Source organism: Myxocyprinus asiaticus, chromosome 43 (assembly GCF_019703515.2).
Source record: "Myxocyprinus asiaticus isolate MX2 ecotype Aquarium Trade chromosome 43, UBuf_Myxa_2, whole genome shotgun sequence".
Classification (NCBI taxonomy): domain Eukaryota; kingdom Metazoa; phylum Chordata; class Actinopteri; order Cypriniformes; family Catostomidae; genus Myxocyprinus; species Myxocyprinus asiaticus.
This window is the reverse complement of record NC_059386.1, coordinates 25,652,917-25,675,583: the sequence shown is the minus strand read 5'-3', so window position 1 is coordinate 25,675,583 and position 22,667 is coordinate 25,652,917. Positions and strand designations below refer to the sequence as shown.

Here is a 22,667-nt window from a genome sequence, read left to right as displayed (position 1 = left end):
TAATTCTCATTTTTAAGTCATGAAAGGAAGGATTCATTTTATTTTTATATTATAATATGGCCTGTGGGCTAAGCCCCGTATGACACTGAAGTCTAGCAATGCCCCTGGTTAATCACCTAAGTAACTACAAAAGGCCACATGATGACTTAAAAAAGAGCAATAATTATTACACATGTAGTGCACAGTGTTACTCGCACAAACACAAAACACAATCAGGGTAACACGTAATTAAAATAAAGCAATATACATTAACTAAACTACATAAAATATAACCAATGTACATTACTAATATTACAAATAAGAAGAAACATCTATTCCTATAAAATTTAGTGAAATATGATGACATTTTCTACAGTGTACTTTTGAAATAGTATGTTTTTTTAATTTATGGAATGGCCCCATTCACTTCCATTGTAAGTGCATGACTGTAACTTATATTAACATACACAACCTCATTGTAAAGTGTTAGGAGATATCTATTATGATAGTAGGAAAGTATTGTATAGGCCTATACAGTGCTCTACAGCACGTGCATATATTGTGTGTACATGTCAGTACATTGTTAGGGTAAACACATTATGTCAGAGTTTATTTTCGTCACAGTTACACTACATATATATTTATGTCAAACGAATGCAGACATCCTGCCGTGGCTGTTTAGAAAGACCAGAACCATGTCCCACTTATAAAGCATGACGTTTTTATTTAAAACATGTCCCTTTGACCCAGAAACCAATGCTCCACACCCGTCTCTAGGGATGATATTTTAAAACCAAATATGTCCCTGTGGATCAACCCCTTAGTGATGTACCTTGCAGAGTTCGGCTAGGCAAGCAACGCTCCGTCTGAGTGTTTTGCGGAGCCGTGTGTCTTCCAATGAGCAAAGAGGAGTTGATAATAACAGAGAAGAGTAAAATTGGGGCGAGACTGTGGTGACTCAGCCCCCCAGTTGTTGTGTTGGAGGTTTGGGGAGTCTGGCGCAAAGAGTTCCAGCCTAATTAAGTTGATTTGTTCTCAGCATCTGGCTCCCAGATGTCAGACAATATTCTTTAGCTCAGCTTCCTGCTGTTTAGAGGAGAAGAGTGGGACTGCGGGGACTGCAGACTGCTGACTTTTCATGAGGCCCACCAGGGGCGGGACTGCAGCACATTGTCGGTGACTGATTGATGCAGTGGCCAATCTCAGCTTGTTTGAGGGAACTTTCTTGGGAATCTGATTGGTCCGTTTGAGTGAGTTATTGAGAGTGGTTTATGGCCGCAATATGCCTGCAGGTGCATACTGAGCAGTATTCTCATACATTATAAAACATGTGTTTCCTGCAATATAGACATTATGTTTGGTGAGAGGGTTTTGTGGTATTTTTTTTTTTTTATATCTTTTGGCTAATTGCAAATGAGACTTACTCTGAGGTCAGCGACCTTGCTTGTGAACACCAAATCGACTAAGTGTCCCCAGTCTCATTGTAGAACTGTGATCATGGTACCAAATTATCAGTAGTCGGTACCGATACCAGTGACATTTCTTGGTTCTCGATACCAATTTCGGTACCACAGCATAAATATGCTAATATGATAAAGGGGCTACTGAACACACCTGTTTAGCCTATTTAAAAAATTACATTTCAATGTAAATAATAAATTAAAAGAAATGCATGTTTCCTTCAAGTGTTTCTCAGTCAAGGATGCATTGCTTAATTGTTTTTAAGAAGCACCCTATTGAAATCTGTTTTATTCTTTACCAAATCCTGTTTTCCTCTTTGTTGTTGTTCTTGTTATTATGATTATTTTCCAGAATATTTCATCATCAAAATGACGTCTAATCAATTAATTTTTAAAACTTTTAACAAGTGAAAACAACTTTTCAACATGTCATTGCATTTTTTTGGCCAGTTTTATTTAACAGCAGTCTTGCTTGTGATATATTGCTTTATTATTATTATTATTATTATTACAGTGAATATTACAGTGAATATTACATTTTACTATACAGTTGTAATTCATTTCTGTCACAATTTCCTCAATTTCAGGAATTTCAGCTTATATTTTGAAACGTGCTTTTAGTATGACGTTTATTTTTTGCCGGAAGCTTCATTTTCCAGATAAACAGTTTTTTAAATCACGTCTGAAATCTCATCTCTTTACACTGACCTTTTGAGTCTGACAAATGAATTGTAAGACACAGTTTTGGAGTGTTTGGATTTTGTGTTTTAGATTACTGGTGTTTGTGTATGTGGTAATTTTTAAATGTTCTGTTTTAAATTGTATTACTGTGAAGCACTTTTGTCAACTCTGTTGTTTTAAATGCTGTATAGATAAAGTTGAGTTGAGATTAAAGCACAAATGCTGTGATTTAATTATATAAATATATAGTTTACATGTGCTGCGTGGTTCACAGTAGATTAGTGCTCTGCTCTGTCATCTGATACAACATGCTGTGAATGATTCTCAGTATGCACAGTTGAAGTCAGAAGTTTACATACACCTTAGCCAAATACATTTAAACTCAGTTTTTCACAATTCCTGACATTTAATCATAGAAACAATTCCCTGTCTTAGGTCAGTTAGGATCACTACATTATTTTAAGAATGTGAAATGTCAGAATAATAGCAGAGAGAATGATTTATTTCAGCTTTTATTTCTTTCATCACATTCCCAGTGGGTCAGAAGTTTACATACACTTTGTTAGTGTTTGGTAGCATTGTCTTTAAATTGTTTAACTTGGGTCAAACTTTTCGGATAGCCTTCCACAAGCATCTCACAATATGTTGCTGGAATTTTGACCCATTTCTCCAGACAGAACTGGTGTAACTGAGTCAGGTTTGTAGGCCTCCTTGCTCGTACACGCTTTTTCAGTACTGCCCACAAATTTTCTATCGGATTGAGGTCAGGGCTTTGTAATGGCCACTCCAATACCTTGCCTTTCTTGTCCTTAAGCCATTTTGCCACAACTTTGGAGGTATGCTTGGGGTCACTGACCATTTGGAAGGCCAGAGGACATTTCTCCAATTTTTGTCTCCACGTGCACTTGCAAACTGTAGTCTGGCTTTTTTATGGTGGTTTTGGAGCAGTGGCTTCTTACTTGCTGAGCAGCCTTTCATTCAGGTTATGTCGATATAGGACTCGTTTTACTGTGGATATAGATACTTGTCTACCTGTTTTGTCTACTTGTTTACCTGAAAAATTACTCGTGTCATGCACAAAGTAGATGTCCTAAACGACTTGCCAAAACTATAGTTTGCTAATATGAAATCTGTGGAGTGGTTAAAAAAATTTAGTTTTAATGACTTCAACATAAGTGTATGAAAACTTCTGACTTCAACTCTAGCGGCCAAATTTATACATTAATTCAAAGTACGCATCTCTTCCAAACTAAGATTGCAGCCTTTAGCAGTTTAATAAATCACACTAAGACATGTCACGATTTTAATTTGATCAGTTGTCCATTTCATGGTAAGGAGTAACAGCACACACTCAATATGAGCATTTTAAACCTGTTGTGTGTCAGTCATACTGCGTGGAATAAGCACTGGTACCGGATTGAGTCGGTGCTCGGTACTACCGGTACTGCAGAACCACTGGTATTGTTGCATCTTTTTTTTAATTTTAGTTTCGACTTGGTACTGAAGTTCCGGTACTTTTGACAACACTATACCAGGGTTAACATCTACTGTTGTTCCTGGAACAACATACTATCAAACAAGCATAGTTCTAACCAAGGACCAAAATGAAAATTTTGCCACACCTGCTAATTGGCAATGCACCAATGTATCGGCCAATATAAAGCAATTATCTGCACTACTGGACATAATTTTTGATGGTGGTAAGGGGGTAAGTTGAAACAAATGACTGTCTACAAATATTTTTTACCATACAACTGTATTTTACATTATTTTTCAACAGAATTATTTCCTGTATATTTGCAGAGTCTTTTAGCAAGTCAGTCCACTCGGTGCCATCTTTGGAACGCTCACGGGAAGCGTTTTTTTTTATTTTTATATATATATATATATATATATATATATATATATAAACAAGCAGGTAGTGCAGCTCCTACCTACTTGAATGGGTAAAATAATTAAATCTCCAAAACGGTTGGTCAAGATTATGATCAAAGAACATTTATTTAAAATCAGCAGCAAAGTCTGACAACTCTGGTATCATAAATTGTGCTTCTTTACATCAGATTGCGCTAAAAAACAAAATTTTCATGGCTTGTATAGCTAATGCGCATGCGCGTTCTGGAGTTGATTGATAGGCTATTTCTGTATCTAAAAGGTGGTTGGGTCTTTTACATTTAAGGCACTTCCTTTCTACATCTGTTGAATGTTGGGTGCTTTTTTTTTTTTTTAACTCACATTTATTTGATTTGCACTCATATTCAGCATTTGTTGAGTGTTCATTTTGGTGACCCTACTCCCCTGGACCCATAAACTAGAGATGGGCGTTTAGAGTAATTTTGTAGTCGAGTACACTAACACACACACAACGAGTAATCTGTTACTTGAAATTTAGAATTTTATGTTTAACCTTTGAACCTAGGCCTACATTCTAAGCCTTCTGAAGCTATTTATATAATAAAATTTTTTACAAAGGAAAATACAGTTGCAATATTCAAATAGTGTTTTTACTAGTCGAATATTTATAGCTAAACGAGTACTCAAAAAATGTATTACTCATGCACATCCCTACCCTAACCCTAACCCTAAACCTAAACTCTAAAATCCGATTGTTGATAGGAATGTTGTTCCAGGACCAACAAGGTTGACCTTCTTGGCGAATTCACTGTCACCACGGTCTTATGGAACACAAATTGTTTCTGAAAGTCTGAAACTGTGAAATTATGTTCAATTCTGTGAATCTAATGTCTGATGTAATGTCATTAATTTGCCTAAACCGTTACTCTAAAACTTCATGTCATTGTTTCCCTTATCTGTCCTCAGAAAGAACTGGATGCCACCGCCACAGCCCTGGCCAACAGACAGGATGAAAGTGAGCAGTCCAGGAAAAAACTCATCGACCAAAGCCGCGAGTTCAAGAAGAATACTCCAGAGGTGAGAGATAATTTTCCGAAGATAAACTGCTCAAATGTAGTTGGGCGAAGAGGAATGTGAATGCCTAATTGTCATATAGGCACATCCTAGTCTCTTGGGTACCTGTGAATGATAGTACAATGTCCTGTCATTGGATATCAGTTGATGTTATTCACAAGGTTCACCTAAAAACAAAAATGCGGTTATCATTTACTCACCCTAATGTTGTTCCAAATCTGTATGACTTATTTCTTCCGTGGAACACAAAAAGAGATGTTGGGCAGAATGTCAACCTTAGTAACATTGACAGAGTTTTCATTTTTGGGAAAACTATTCCTTTTATGCTTTCATTCTGCCTCCAATCCAACTGCTTGTTTTACAGTTCGCACCTTGTAGAGTTGCAATCTTGTTTTTGCAATTGTTCCAATTGATTACTATCTAGAGCACATCCACACTGTTAGATTACTTTGTGGCTTTTGCACTTGTCTGAAGCACGGTATGGTCTCATAAGAGAGGTCAGTGGCAGAGAAACCAGAGGATGTTATGGTTTATCCATTTAGGGAACACTCTGTCTGCATGACTAGCGGCCAACGGTCATGTCCAGACCGTAGGGTTGGTTGTGAGGTCATGTTCCAGAGAAAAAAATGACGATGCATGTTAGGAAGACAGTAAGGATCAGTGATTCTCTATTTACATAAAACCCTTTCTGATCTGAGTGTCCTGAAACAAATATAGACTGACAGTAGTGTAACATTATGATGTTTATGAGGAGTTTATGTTCTGTTTAGAAGCAGATTATTTGTTCGAAATGTGTGAATATGATATTCGTAGGCTCTGTTGTGGTCCTTTAGTATTTACAGACTCAAATTGTAGAATCATGTGGAATGCTGGCTTTCGCTTATCACCAAGATACATGGAGGCAGAACAGAGTACTGTAGTAATTGCGTCATTCACTCATTCATTCACTTCAGCTCTAAAAAGATGTCCAGATCAGTGGCACTAAAATTGCTTATTTTACAAATGTAAACAAAAATGGCCTTACAATCAAACATTGAAAAGTATTTTTATTACCCATGAACCGCATAGGTCCAACAATACACAATGATATGCAATACGACATGTTTATCCTTGCTGCATGTAAGCTTATTTGTAATGTCGTCTGGGTTGTATTTTCTTTTACCTCATGTAATTTTGTTCATGGTTTTTGACTATGAGGGCATGTCCATGCTGGCATCTGTCTACTTTGGCTACCAAGTGACAGATGAATTTGCCCCAATGAAATGCACATTTTAATTGGACGTACAGCCTTTGACGTCAGGAACAGAAAAAGGCTTTGGGAAGAGTTTTCTCCTCCCATTTCAAAGTTGACAAGCTTATTTATTTCACTTGCCTAACTATGTACGATTATATGGTTAGATTTATTTCATTATTTGCATTTAGCATTGTTTTTTTGCCTTCAATCTATGACTCATTTTTGGGTCACGATCCAACTGTTGAGAACCACTGATCTAGAGAACCAAATCAAAGGCTTTTCTTTTCACTCTTTGATGAATATTATCCTTATCAGCTTAAAATTATTTTTATGAAGATGTCAGACAGGTGCCTCCACTCTTCTTAATGCCAAATCTGTATAATTTCTTGATATGTTTGTCTCTGCCAACCATCATATCGAGTATTCAAGGGCTCTGCAGCGCTCCGGCCAACGTTATCTTTGATCACGGCTGCCGTTACCTCCTGCCCTCCTCCCTCTAGCTCCCTCTTTCCTGCCTCTCGTTCCGCGAATTCCTCACGAGTTACCACTCCCAGAGAGTGCCGATGAATAAATGGAAAATAGAAAACCTGTTTTGTCTCCGGAGCCTCAATAAATCAGTCCCCCTTTTCCATTTAAAATGTCCAGGGCTGCAATTTATGTCTGCGCTTAATAACCCGTTACTAAATTAATCGTGCTGGGGGTTTTGGCTGGGAGGCCACTCGTTCTGAGATTCTGTGAACTCTGTAAAAGAAAAAAAAGTCAGTCTGAGTGCCTCTTTGACCAGTACCCAAGGTGCAAGACATCAAGAGCCTCAGTCAAAGAGGGGGAAATTCTATCTCTGATGAGGAAAGCTGGAAAGTTACCTTAATGGCTGGGCTATTGGATGTGGAATTAATGTGGCATGGCTACGTTACTGTACAGTTACTTCTGAAGCAGTGCATTTAGCATTGTTTTATTGCCTTCAATCTACGACTCATTTTTGGGTCGTGTACGATGTACGATGGCCCTAAAAAGTATTTGGACACACTTAACCACACTTAAAAATGCATGCATGTCATTGCATTATATTACAAACAAACATTATTTATCAATCTGAGTGGCATTTTTTAAAGACATATAGCACAAACACACTTGTTTGTTAGGTTCAAATGATAAAACAATTAAGAAGATTAAGCTTATTTGGACACTTTCTGGTTGTCATATGTTAGTAGAACATGTCCAGAGTTAAATAGAGGAACTAAACCTGTGGTTATTCTGCTTGGACACCTGTGTGAACTTAAGGGGAACTGACTTGCATCTAAAAATTGCCTTGGGACCAGATGGTTAAAAATAATTACAAAATAGTTCAAATTAAAGTTAGTTCTGAGAAAAGCTTTAGCATTATTTGTTTGATATATTTTATCAATGTGATTAAAATCATAAATTTTTAAGTGTGGTTTAAGTGTCTTTTATACTTTTTTGGAGCCACTGTTCTGTGTTGTTTAGGATAAATTGCTTGTTCTCCTCATGTGTAAGTCATGTTGGATAACATATGCCAAATGAATAAATGTAAATGTCGTATTCAGAAAAATATTTTAACATTTTAGCCTATTTGTAAGATATACGCATTTCAATTTCATAACAAAATTAATTGAATTGTGCAATTTTAAACAAAATTAAATGAATAAAACTTAAAATATTTCATTATGGAATTTTGTTATGAAGTATTTTTTATATTATAATATATTTTTTTAGTGTATATCTCTCACATGCTGAATTTCAAACCTTAATTTTATTCATATTTTTGCATCAATTCTTGCTGCTCATGGTTAAAGTTTTTAGAACTTGCCTGTATGTATTTAGAAAGGTAAATTGCCATTTTTGTTTCTCCATATCCATTCCATTTTCAGTGCTCCAAACGTTGCCCTACTCTTGTGTAATTGTTATTGACTGGTTATTTATGTAGCTCCTTCATGGTTGTGCTTCGCCTCAGGATGCAGGTTGAAAAGTTTATTGTCCGCTGTGTGATGTCAATGTGACAGATCAGGATTTGTTAGGATGACCCGTTATTTTCCAAGCAATTACGTAACGTCTGTGTTTTCCTCGGCCTGCACCTGTGAAATAAATAATCCTAAGCAGCCGTTAAATTTGACACAGATCACTTCATTTTGTCTTTTTTCAAACACAAATATTTAACCCAAACAAGCGGCGCATTTGGCCCCGTCTTCGTTTAGCTTTCGTGTGCTGCTTGTTGAGATTGAGTTTTAAATAGGATGTGATGGAGACTGAAAGAGACCAGTGTGTCGGCACCAAAATTGTATTCAGGGCTGCCTGCATGATGGAAATATTTTCATAAAGTCATGAGCATTCCCTCCCTCCCAGCTCTCACATATTTTGAGTTTATGCATTAGACACCATTGATAATCACATATTTAACATTTTTGTTCAGTGTGTGTCACCACATGCAAACACCACAACTTGAAGAGCGCTTTTAAACTATGCAAGCGTTTGATGGTGACTAAACTGCACAAATGTTAAAAGCCGTGCTAATATTACTTCTCTTTAAATAAAATCTTTGATTAAAGCCAATATGAATTTGACATTCACTACCCATTTTACTTCAGTAATGGAAATTACTGAAGTGAAACAGCAGTGTTTTCCAACAGGATTTTGTGAGACTGTGGTGGGTGGACCTCGGATCCTCTACTGGGGTCCGGGGGCATGCTCCCCCGTAAGAAAATGTTGTACATTTTAAAGTTAAATGCATCAATCTGGTGCACTTTGAGAGCAAATTTAAGAGGCTAGATCTATGAAGAACTTTGTGCTCTTGTAAACAGTTTTGTGCTCTAGTAGTAATTTAATCATAAACACGTTGGTTGTATAGATATGAATGGTAATAAGGCAAAAAAGTCACACCCACAAAGCATGGTAAACGTGACTGGGTTTCAACAATAGCGTTACTTCAACTCGATTAGTAAACATTACAAATAGCCTAACATTACATGATGAGCCAACTTGCTCCTCAGATGCTGAAAATAGTTACATTGTCAGAGCCGCTGGTAATAATGTTAACGTTAGATAATTAGCTAACGGTAGCTAGCTAGATATAATCGTATGTAGATATACATACGTTATACATTTGTTTTTCACAACAAGCAGCTGGATATGTCAGTCGACATAAGCGAGGAGACTGACATCCTACATCATTAGCCTATGTTAGTTTAACGGTAATTATCAATGATAACTTCCGCAGTAAAGTTATCTGTTTTCTGTCGTACATTGACAATGATAAAATTGATAATGATAGTGTTTGGACTAGTGGATAACTGCAGTGGATGTTTAGTTAATGTTAGTTAACGTTACTTACCTCAAACAATGTTGTGTCTTCAAAATGCCTCGGTGTCTCGGGGGGGTGCGGCGAGGTGAGAGATCTCAAAACACAATGTTAGAGATCTTTTGTGTTATGAGAAGTGTAAAAATATTTTCGGTTCATGAAACTGGTGGGACAAATTAGGCCGCAGCCAAAGTCATTTCAGAGGTGAGCAAGTTACCACATTATAATGAAACAAAAATGAAATAAAATGAAAGTAAATGGTAAGAAAGTAAACAGAGCCAATTATGATTTCATATTGATTTTATGCTTATGCTTGTTATGAGCACAATTGATGAACATCTTGTGAGGGGGTATTTTTATATATATTTCTAAGTTATTTTTATTTACATATGCTTCCAAGGTTGTTTTTTTTTTAGCATAGAATGCTGGTTTGAAGAATATTGAATGAGTCAGTCCAAGAAAAGTGTCCACTCAAGAGATTTTTTTTTTGCAGTTATGAGGGTTGTGTGTGCGTCAGCCATTTTGATTTTTGCTCCTTCACTGGCTTTGATGCTGCCTTAAAGGGGACGGCTGGTTGGCCTCTGGACATTGTGATGTTAGTGTCCAGAAATTTCATTGGCTGCCAAGGCCGGTCAGAGAGAGCTGTGAACTGAATGGTCCTGACAAAATGAATACAGTAATTAGGGCTGATCCACTGGCATGATGCCCACGCTGGCAGACTGGCGTCTTACACTGTTAATTATAGCAGTCCCATTCCTAACATGACGTTAGGGTATTTACTAGGGACTGAATTTGTTACAGTGTATTTATGTGTCTGTGTGTGTTTTTGCATCCCTGTGTGTGTACAGAGAAAGAGAAAAAGAGAGAGAGAGAGAGAGCATTGTCTGACTAGCACACTGAAAAATGCCTTTGATGTTGACACTGTAATGGAGTGACGGGGGGCTGGGGAAACACATAAACACTAGTGAGGTCTGGGGTCGACATATCCGGTTTGTAGACTGGGGTCGTTCACTATATTTATGTGACAGATGCAAACTTAAGAGGTAGTTCACCCCAAAAAATTAAAATTTTCTCATCATTTACTCACCCTCATGTAGCTCCAAACCCATATGACCTTCTTTCTTCCATGGAACACATGGAGAACACATTTTAAGCAGAATGTTTGCCTCAGTCACCATTCACTTTCATTGTATAGAATGGAAAGGGGATTATTTTCATGATTCCAGGCATGATTATCAATGTTGCATTTTCTCAAGATTTTGAGAGCATTTTATTTAAAGGTGATGTAATTGTTCTGTTACAATATGTATACCTTGCCCAGCCTTAAATGTGCAGAAACAACTGTTAAGTAAACCATTTGCAGGTTGAAGCACTGACCACGTTTACATGCTCTTAAGAAAACCATTTATTCCAGGGTTTTTGCAGAAAGCGGCGTACTGAAACGTCATGTACATAAGAACACTGCTTTCCTTGCGCCGTTTAAGAGGTTAAGAAAAAGCAGGTTATGTGGCCATGTAAACACATAAGCGGTGTTGTTACAGGTTTTTGAAGAGTACGCATGTGCGTGAACAGAACGGATAACAAATGTCATCGGATGGAGCCCAACAACAAGTCAACAAAGGGGAAAAGCACATACACTATAAACTATAACCAATTATTCACACTAATGTAAAATATCGTCAGTCCCTCACGTTCGCTATATGCGCTCAAATACACTGGGGGAATCTCAGAGTTTTATGTAAGAGGGAAACCCCACTATTGCAGCACAGTTCCGCTGTGGGTAGTGATAGAAAGCAACAACTCTGGAATATCTGGAAATAAAGCAAAGCAACGGGGAATAAAATAGTGAAGTCTTCCTCTGATACCAGGTTTGTTATTTACACAAGTGTTGCAAGGAAATTACGTTGCTGTGGGGAATGCTGTTTACTGACCGAGCTGCTTGTATACGGGACAAAAGTGGAACGGCACTTTCTCACACTAAGCCGCTTTCTGGTGTCCATGTCAACTTATTCACTGTGGCCCTTTTAACAAAACAAAACTTTTTTTTGAGCATCCTGACCAGCCTGACATACCAACATTGGCTCAATGAATAGCATGTGTTTAGGGTGGTACCATTGTTTTTTTGTTTTGTTTTTTTGAACCACTGTTTTAGACTAAATCTACCATTTGAATGTTTTAATAATCTACATTTTCTGTTGCAATATCAACCAAAATATGTTTGTAAACACAGGTCTGAAAAAATATGCTTATAGTTCTTCTGTGTACTGTCAGAGGTGATTTGCTTTTACATGATATCTTTGAAGAGGGGCTGACCTACTAAAGGCTTGTGTGGGAGAGATGGGTCAGGGATATCTGTCTCTCTGCATAGCCTTCAGCTTCATGGTAGATTTTAGTATTAGTGCCTGTTAGAGTTGGCTCGATACCAAAATTTTGGCTTTGGTACAGTATCAGCCCGTTTCCTATGTATCGATACTAAATCTACACAAACAGACTGCAGGTACACCCTTATGCGTGATAATACATGTCTGTCAGTCTAAGAAAACACAAGAAAGCATAATGAAAACTACTAAAACAGTAAGTGCAACTAAAATAGCAAACCATTCATTAGTAGTTTTCATGTGTTTTCTTTACTCACCCTTCCCCCTTGTTCTTTTTGTAAAGGTTGAGAGCACTTGTTTAATGTATTGGCTTATTGTGTTTGTGCCTGGAGGATCTGATCAATCTGCTCAGGCAAAGTGGGAAGGAGAATGGAGTGGAACTGATGGGGCTTGACTGTGTGCCACTTCCTGTCTCTCTCTGCTGACTTGATTGGCTGTTCCTCAGCGCTTCCTGTCTAATAGTCACCAGTGGACTATGCTGAGTGTTATGCTTTTGGATATTCTGACTACTTTGTCTATGTTTATGTATCACGTTGTCCCACATTTCATAGCAAGTCCAGTTTTGAAATAGATCACTGTTTCTTATATTCAATTAGGGCTTTTTCATAAATGATCAATACCTTGATAATTTTTTTACATACACTGATGTATATATATTTTTACAACTGATACAATACAAATTCTTTATATTTCAGTTTTCTACAGTTGTTCCTATGAGATCCACCAAATAGCAGACTTGTCAGTAGATGCGATAATGAATAACTGATAACTGATTAAAATGACAAAAAAAATTAGTAAAAAATATTGGTCGAACTTCATATTGTCTACAGCAGTGGTTCCCAAGCTTGTTCCAGGAGGCCCCCAAACACTACACATTTGGGATATCTCCCTAATCAAACACACCTGATTCACATCTCATCAGCTCGTTAGTGGAGAATCAAAGACCTGAATTGGGTGTGTCAGAAAAGGGATATGTGTAGTGTTGGGGGGCCTCCAGGAACATGATTGGGAACCACTGCTCTACAGTATCTCTAAAAATATATATTTTTAATATTTAGTGTTTATGTATGGTCTCATTTGTCGCCGCCCTTGTGGTGACAATCTTATTGAAATAAAATATTGAAAAAGTAGTCAATTTCCGTGACATCATATGAATTCATTTATTTTTCATCATTGAGCATGTGTGAGTACCCTGACCTGACACCGAGCCCTCAGAGGATCCCTGAGTCTGTTGGAAGAGATGCATGTCTAGAACTGAATATATTTTTTTCCACCTTGTTTAGAATCCCTTTGTGCTGAGATATTGCACTGGGTCATTAGAGCTGACAGCAGCGGGACAAGGAATGGGAATAGGAGCCGGAATGGGAACCCTCCCTCTGGAGTTCTGGGGCTCGTCTGTCCCTGAGCTGCCTAGAGAAGAGTAATCTATCTTCTCGAGGCGGCCTAGCCGACAACAGATTGGTCACGTTAGCAGTCTTCACAACCCCCAGTGATCCTAACAAACCCTTGCAATCTACAATCGTATGGTCGGACAACAACCTTTAAAGGCATAGTCCGCCCAAAAAGGAAAATTTTGTCATCAATTGACTCACCCTCATTTTGTTCCAAACCCATATGACTTTTTTTCATCCGTGGAACACAAAAGGAGATGTTGGGCAAAATTATTTCTTATCAAAGCTGGTGTTGTCCCGGAGACTGGGAAGATCTAGGATCAGAGCCTGGATATATCAGGAATCTAAATTGCTCTGTCCATTTGATTATGTTAATTAGGCCATCAAATGCAAAAAGTCATAATTTATTTGACACACACAGTGCCTGAAGTCATGGCATATGGTATGATTATAGGCTTTTTTTAAAGTCAGTTTTCTCCTAATGATGTTGTTGTGTAAAGTCTGATCTGAAATGACTAGATTACAGTTGTTGGTTATTGTTCAAATCATTTATCATTAAAGGAATGTGTCAGGTTCAGTTCAAGTTAAGCTCTATGGACAGAATGCTGTTGATTACAACTGATTAAAAAAATTAACTGTACCAAAGGAAACTTTACTGCGGAAGATTTCATTTAAGCGCTGTATCAAAATTACAAGCTTCACATTTCTGCTTTTAAGCAATCCAGAATATCTTGCCCCATAGACTTCTATTGTGAGTGCATTACTGTAAATACAATTTTTGTTTGTTTTTACAAACTACAAGTCTGTGGTAATCGACAGCATACCAGATGCTTTTGTAAGAGATTTTTTTATCCCAGAACATTCGTTTAAGGCCATTTACTGTACGATTTCAGTGTCACTTGTTAGCTGACTGTGAATTAATACTCTTGAAACTGTAGCTTGTTTGTAATGTTTTTTTTGTTTTTTTTCTGTTTGTGATAGATTCACTATGTATTATGTAGGAGCGAATTCTTATTTTCTTTGTTTATATACAAAGAAAACATCTACTATTGTTTCATACCGTTGTTCAATGAAAAAGAATACCGTATAGGCCTATTCTTCAACAGCAGATACAAAGAATACTTGCATTGTCACATTATCGTTGAGTGATAAAGAACACTTATATTCTTTGTTTAGGGTTTTATATGCAACCTTAGGTTGCCCAAACAACTTATTATTGTGCCAGTGAATATGTGTGTGTGTGTGTCTTTGTTTGTTTGTTTGTGTGTTTTAATGTCTGCACGTACCCGATAACCCACACACTCATCCTCATCTCCTTGGGTGGGCACTGTAGTGGCCTTGGAAGCGTGATCAGATTTCAGGCTGTCCTCCATCATTCCCAAGCAAACGGCTGTGCTGTCAGACAGTTAGATGCACACACACGCTAAAACATGCGCACACTTAAACATATACCCACTAAACGTACACAGACACTCGTAAAGATCATACTCGGAGTATATAATAGCACACACACTTGCACACGTGCACAGACACCATTAACCCTAGATCTACTTACCTCCTTTCAACACTGGGCTTGCCTCTCCTGTGCTTTTCAGCACCGTGGCTTATGGTAACCTCCGGAAGGCGGCCCTCTAGAGGGGCCCCAGTCTCAATCACCTGGTCCCCAGTGTTAGATGTCCTAACAGAGACCTACTTTTACTGATTAATGTACTGCTGAGATCTTTGTCTGACTTAGGTTACCGATTCTTAAAGTATTTGCGCGCGCACGTTCTGTTCTAAAACCTAGTGAGCTTCCTACGTAAGCAGCACTTTAAGGCATCATAGTCACCCTCTCAATGCGAAAGCTGTTCTGAAAGCTTAATTATGCTACCTCCTAAGGCCAGGTCCACACTAATAATTTTTATTTGAAAAACGCTTTCATTTTGCATTAAACACAAGAACAGAATTTTCCTAGACCGAAAACGGAGCGTTTCAAAAACGCTCTCCATTACCTCATACTTTGGAAAGCAATGAAAACGGATGTGTCGATGTGGCCTTAGATACTTAATTTTGCCTAAATTCTAAGGCTACATTCACACATCTGCTTTTGTTTGAAATCTCAATTTCCTAACGTCATAGTTTTCCAAAGTATGCTGCACTAAAAAGTGTTTTTGCAAGTCACCGTTTTAGGTGGAGGAAATGCTGTTCCATTGTGGGTGAGAGGCATAAAAGTAGCAAAATCATTGTTTTCAAATGAAAACATATTTAGCCTTTCATGAATGCATGCTGGAACACATTGCGAAAAATAAATCCAAGCTGGCAAATGAGGTGAAAGAAATGTCAATTGTAAACTAACTTACAAACCTATATTTCATTCAATTATGAAAAGGAACAATAAAAATAGTTCTGTGTAAGTTTAATGTCTAATAAAAATGTAATGTTTTGTATTTTGTTTAGCAACATGCTAACGTCATACTCTCTTATTGAAATCAGCTACAAACTCATTGTGTGGCATGTGGCGTTCCTTCCTATGTAGAGTGTTCCAATTGGTCACTTATGGGGTCAGGGTTAGGGCTGCCTTAAGGGCCATTCACCCTAAATGCATCTTGCGTCCATCTGCGATTTTGTTTTAAAAAAAAAAAAAGTTTCTCTATGTAAACGTACACTAGAGGGACATCTTTGACTGTTGTGACTTTTTCAACTTTAAAAAACACGTCTTAAGACACTTGCATCCTTTTCCATTCCACTGCACTGTATCTAACTGTTTTTGAATTAAAGAATGCATCTTGTGTAAATGGCCCCTTAGAAGGAATCGACATTTGTAGGCAGTAGTAGAGGTCTGCACGGTCTGCCTTAAAATGAAACCCGATCTTTACCTGAGACCGTGCAACGTGACCTTAGCCGGCCCGAACAGTAATGTCAGATTTCAAGCCCGACCTGAACCCGAAATTGCTCTTTCTTTGTAATTTTTTCTCAAAGCAAATATTGTTGCAATAGGTTGTATTTTATGTAAGTATCATAGGCAGCATTCGTAACAGTATAGTAACAGTAAACACATCTGATAGGCTAATTGGAGGTGTACCTGTGGATGTATTTTAAGGCCTACCTTCAAACTCCATGCCTCTTTACTTGACATCATGGGAAAATCAAAAGTAAAAAAAAATTTGTGGACCTCTACAAGTCTGGTTCATCCTTGGGAGCAATTTCCAAATGCCTGAAGGTACCATGTTCATCTGAACAAACAATAGTACGCAAGTATAAAACAAGCTAGAAGCAGCGCTACGAATGAAACGGAACCCAGGTGTCTCGACAAGCGTTTTTTTTAAACTAAGTTCTTTTTAATTTTACACTGTGTCGGGCCTGGGTAGCTCAGCGAGTAAAGACACTGACTACCACCCCTGGAGTCGTGAGTTCGAATCCAGGGCATGCTAAGTGACTCCAGCCAGGTCTCCTAAGCAACCAAATTGGGCCAATTGCTAGGGAGGGTAGAGTCACTTGGGGTAACCTCCTCGTGGTCGCTATAATGTGGTTCGCTCTTGATGGGGCACGTGGTGAGTTGTGCGAGTATGCCGCGGAGAATAGCGTGAAGCCTCCAGATGTGCTATGTCTCCACGGTAACACGCTCAAGCCACGTGATAAACTCACCCGAACCCAACCTGATGGTTTCTTGGGTCCTGTCGGGCCTAAGTTGGGTTGCAGACCTCTAGTCAGTTAGGCTGTTCACAAGACTTTGGAAAAGAGCTACAGTGTCCTTTCAACAGTCCTTAAACTTTGGGTGTGATATAAGAGAACTGGTGTTTTCTCTTCTCCAAGGCCCATTTAATCGTGTACGGTAAACACTTATTTTGGCAGCTTGCTTTACACTTTGGCCTGATGGGATATTTTAAGCGACACAGCCAGGGCCGACACCGTGCCCTGACTAATGCGACAATCATTCCTGTCATCTCTTTATTTGGGTGTGGCTTTCATATTTTCACCACTGTTGAGTGACAATGCCTAATGGGAACTGAGATATATGAGCACGGCTGCCATTCCATCCACCCATCCTGCCCCTGTGCCCGGGTCTCTACCCATCAGTCCATCTGCCACCTGCAGTTGGAGGTGCCAAGGTTACAGACCATTAGCACAGAGCAGGTCTGTATTTATAGTGCTTAATAGGCATGACTCAACAGCATCACTGTTTGCTTTTAGCTGTAATGGAATCTGCGCTTTGCCGAACACAGAAAACCCATTATTGTGTATGATAATATTGTTTCTGTCGATGGGTGAACAGGGCCTGAAATTTCCACTGGGCACCGTTGGACGCTTGCACCTGCAAAAATGTTGTCTATAGTGAGTGGGACAGAGAAATGGGCAGGCGAAGGGGTAAGTTAGCTATTTTTTGCAGTGTGGAGTTTTGACTGGTGTCGTGTGGGCCATGTGACTCTGCTCACAGCGATGAGGTAATGGTTGTTGACGTTTACGGCTCTCCTTAATGAAAGACTGTGTAAAGTGTGATGGTTGTAACGGCACGTAAAACCAGCTAGTAAACCTCTAATGTCATGCAGGACTACTGACATCGATTCTCAGGTTTTAACCTTTTCAAATGCTTTCCAGATGATATTTGTACTTAATTGTAGTCATGTGGCTGCTTTGTTTATATGGCAGCATGCGTAATAGGTCTTAGTATGTTTACTATGTAGTGTATACAGCAATTTATTCCCATTTTAGAGGACTGAGGTTGACTGTACTTGTGTACTTTTATACACTAAAATACTCAATTGTGGATGAATAGGTTTGTTTGTGTGTGTTTAATTATATCTGCAAGTGTATGTCAGTTGCAAGTGTGTGACTGCACTGGTCCTCCCTCTTGCCAGTGTCCTCTGTTTCCCATTCTAGCCATGATGAGTCAGAGTCTGTGAATGCAGCCGAGCGTACAGCAGCACAGTGACGTTAATGTGTTTACGCTCTGTGAGCTCCCTCTGCTACAGCGGGGCGCACTGACCTCCACATACAGGCACAGTCTCAATTTTTCAAACACGCACAGTTTCTCCTCTGCAAACAGGCACTGTATTTCCTTTACAAGCTAACACAGTCTGCTTTCCACGCATACATACAGCAGTCTCTCCTTTACAAGCTTAACACGGTCTGTTTGACACATTCTCTCCTTAACAGTCTAACACAGTCTCTTTTTCAATCAGACAAATTCTCTGCTTGTCAAGGTAACACCGTTTCTCCAGACACAGTTTTACTTTTACAAGCTTACACAATTGCTCCCTTTCAAATAGATACTTTTAATTCTCTCTCCTCTTTAAAACAGGCTAACACATTCTCTCTTTTACAAGCTGAAACACAGTATGTTTACATGTGCAGCTATAATTGAGCCACAGCTATTTTTTTGTGAAGTTGAGCTAGTTTTCATCTGTCTGTCCAAGTATACATGACACACGTGTCAACGTGTAATAGAATATTTGGAGCAAGAACGTCAGCTGAGGAAGTATCATAAACGTTTTCCAGTGATTGTCTTGCATCCATGAATTAAAGAATGTTTAGTTCCTTCAGCTACAACAACATGAATGCCGTCTCCTCATCCGTCCAAAATTGGATATTCCTAGTGGGGTTTGGCGATATTGGTCCAAAAATTATATCTCATTATTTTTCAGCCTATTGACTATATTCGATATATATTTTGAAAATTATGTATTTGCTCAGAAATGGCTCAAATGGCTTTTTTTAAAAAAAAAAATGTATTTTTTTATTAGATGAACCTTTTATCCAAACAGCAATTGTAGCCAAGTAAATTCAATATTTTTAAGGCATTGAATAAAAATATATTTAAAAATAATGAAGGCATGTTTTAAAGTTTTTTACTAAATGAACACGGTAGAATGAGATTAATTGTTTTCTTTAATATGCACTTTTAGATTGATATTTTATATAAAATTATACATAGTAGCTTAATAAAAAGCATTATTTAATTAATGTGCAATAATATAATTAATTAATAATTCATGTGCAATACACAACTTAAGTCTTTTTGTATTATCCAACACATCCAACCTCTTCTACCTTTACATTCCCTTGCACTGTATAAAACCGATTTGTATTTAGATTTACACTATGTATGTGTGTGTGTGTGTGTGTGTATATGTGTGTGTGTGTATATGTATATATATATGTATATGTGTGTGTATGTGTGTGTGTATATATATATATATATATATATATATATATATATATATATATATATATATATATTTTTATATCTTTTTTTTTTTTCTATTGTGTATTCTGTATATCCTTTTTTCTTTTCAATATTTATTTTTTATTCCATTTTTAATAATTTTTAAGTCTTGTTGCTGTTTTTGTATTGTTGTGTACTGGAAGCTCCTGTCACCAAGACAAATTCCTTGTATGTGTAAGCATACTTGGCAATAAAGCTCATTCTGATTCTGATTATTTACCTTTTATAAGATAAATATATTTTTAGTAAAGCTTTGTTTTGTGAATGAACAAGGTGTTGATAACTACTTCGCTTATTTTTTTGGAAACCAGTTGAATATTGCATAATACTTAATTATTACTGTGGGACCCAGTCAAGTTTAATATTATAATATAATACTGAATTATCATTATTATTTTGAGGATTAGATTTGTTTTATATAAAAGTAATTTCTGTCATATTTACTTCCCCTGGAGCTTTTATTTTGACACAAAGTGCAGTGTCAATGTGTGTTTGACAGTTTACAGTGTTCCGCATCTTATGAAACGCTTCATCTCCTCCTTTTCTGTTATACTGTGCTGTTTTTGTATATTTTTATAATAACTCTTATGCTTGAATCGGCAGTGTTTTTCTTTCACAATGCATGTGAACTGCTCTAAAAGTGCTAAAAACACAAGCTCGTGAGCCCCTCACTTGCATGGAACAACACGTCACCCGCTTATTCTGAAGCACACACATCTATCTTTAATCATCGCCTTTTGCAATTTACTAATCACATACGTATGACCATATCAACATTTTGATTAATTGCGCAGCCATGAAGGATCGTGAAATTAGTCTACTGACATGCTCTTTATGAAACTTAATGGCCAAATAATAAGCACATTAAAATCACTGCGATATTCTGAATATTCAATATATTGTCTTGCCCTAGTTCCTAGCATTCTCCACGATACCGCTATCTGGTTTGTGTTGTGCTCAACATCCGGGTTAAATACATGTTGCACTTCAACCTCTCTCATTCGAAGAATGCGCCAGTTGTGGCCTGATAACGTGTATATATGCTGAACAAAGCTGAGCAACAATCGCATTATCTATGTCTGTTAGTCTGACTGCAAAAATCAGAGTGGTACAATTTCAGTTAGATTGAAGTATTTACATGACATTTTAAAAAGACAAATTATTTGAATCCAACTGAAATCGAACTTGTAAAAGTTTATTTAAATGAACTACTGTCTCTCCTCTTCAAACAGATACCGTCTCTCTTTAATAAGCCAACACAGCTAAGTATGTATATCTGCAGGCCGGAGATTTCCAAATGGGCACAGAATCTCCAAAAGAGGGCGGGGTTATTCCAGAAGGGGCGGGGTTACTCCAGAAGGGGTTTTGCCAACTCCAAAAGGGGGCGACACTTCCACTCACAGTTAAGGTTAGGGAAAGGGTTGGTTAGGGGCTCCCTATATCTTTCCTAGCGGTTTGGATCAACTGCATCTTTTTGGAGCTCTGCCTACAGCTATATCCTTCTCAACACAGCCCTTACAAAAAAATCTAGTATTATTACGAACTTGACGCAAATTTCCCACTTATTATTTTCACATATCAATTTCACAAATGTTTGCCAGAAGTTTGCAGCTCTTCACCAGTAGTGGTGAACCTGCAGCAAACCTTTGGTGACAATGAAGAGTTTGCCGCAAAGCTCATTTGCATGTGAAAATAATGAGTGACGAATCTGCGACAAGTTTGCCAGAACTCTTGATTTTTGTAATGGAGCCTCTTGTTTCACTAATTCACTGGTTCAAACAGACCCTGAGAGCATTAAGGTAAACTGATTAAGCATGCTGTCCATAATGGAGGGGCTTGAGCATGGGACTGCGCTTGAGCTCTGAGACCCCCATCCCATTTGGAACTTCATTTAGAACCTAACACAGTTTCTCCTCATCAAACTCATGACGTCTCTTCTCCACATAGACACCATCTCTCCCTTTTATAAACAACCAATCCACGGATTCTTCTTCCTACCGACACAGTTTTTCCATTCCAGATACAGTCGCTCCAGTTCCTAACAGACACAATTTCTCCTCTCCACAAATACATGTTTTTTTTTTCCCATACGGAGCCTGTTTCTCTTCTCCAGTTGAAATGTCTGTAGAGAACAGACTTCAATTTCACTTTATTCAGCGGTGCGAGAGTGGGGGGGACTTTTGCACAGTTGTGATCCCTCCTGTGAACAGCTATGGCTGTCAGTAAAACATTAAACTAATTTGTGGGCTGTGTGATTCTCTTGAGGGAGGTGGGCTGGCAGTAGCTCTGCAATTCTGTCCCTCAGTCTCAATACTGATCTTGAATCAGTAAGGCCTGAAACCCTATCCCATAAATTGATGTTTTATATTAAACGGCGAATGTAGTTCATGGTTGAAGTCTAGACACTGTGAAACAGATGTCTTCTCAGCTGTAGCAAATTTTTGTATGTGTACACTACCGGTCAAAAGTTTTGAAACACTTACTCATTCTATATTATAATTTTTTTCTTCACATTTTAGAATAATAGTAAAGTCATTAAAACTATGGAATAACATAAATGGAACTATGGGAATTATGTTGTGACTAAACAAAATCCAAAATAAATCAAAACTGTGTTATATTTTAGCATCTTCAAAGTAGTCACCCTTTACCTAGAATTGTCAGAAATGTACTCTTGACATTTTCTCAACCAACTTCTTGAGGTATCACCCTGGGATGCTTTTTAAACAGTATTGAAGTAGTTCCCATCTATGTTGGGCACTTATTGGCTGCTTTTCTTTATTATTTGGTCCAAGTCATCAATTTCAAAAACTTTTCTTTTTTTTATTAAATTGTAGTTTTATAATGAAATAAATTAATATGGTGGCACAATTATATTTTTGTCTACAAAACTAATTTCAAACATTTAAGCATACACCTTCAGATCAAAAGATTTTTAAGATCATGAGAAACATTTCAGTCAAGCGTTTCAAAACTTTTGACCGGTAGTGTGTATATTTATAGTCTTTGCGCATGATGGACCTATAGAGTAATCCTATGTGACGTGAGTAAATGTGTGTGTGTGTGTGTATCTGTGTATGTGTTTTAAAGGGATTGATCAC

At 37.8% G+C, this 22,667-nt stretch overlaps 1 protein-coding gene across 7 annotated transcripts in view; it reads left to right on the top strand.

Annotated features, from left to right (window-relative positions):
- LOC127433449 (homeobox protein cut-like 1) overlaps nt 1-22,667 on the top strand; it is a 180,552-nt gene that overhangs the window by 41,440 nt on the left and 116,445 nt on the right. For all 7 annotated transcript variants that reach the window (XM_051685369.1, XM_051685372.1, XM_051685367.1 and 4 more), the window contains exon 2: nt 4,941-5,051. In XM_051685369.1, coding sequence (XP_051541329.1) covers nt 4,941-5,051 — 111 coding nt within the window. The remainder of the gene's footprint in view (nt 1-4,940; nt 5,052-22,667) is intronic.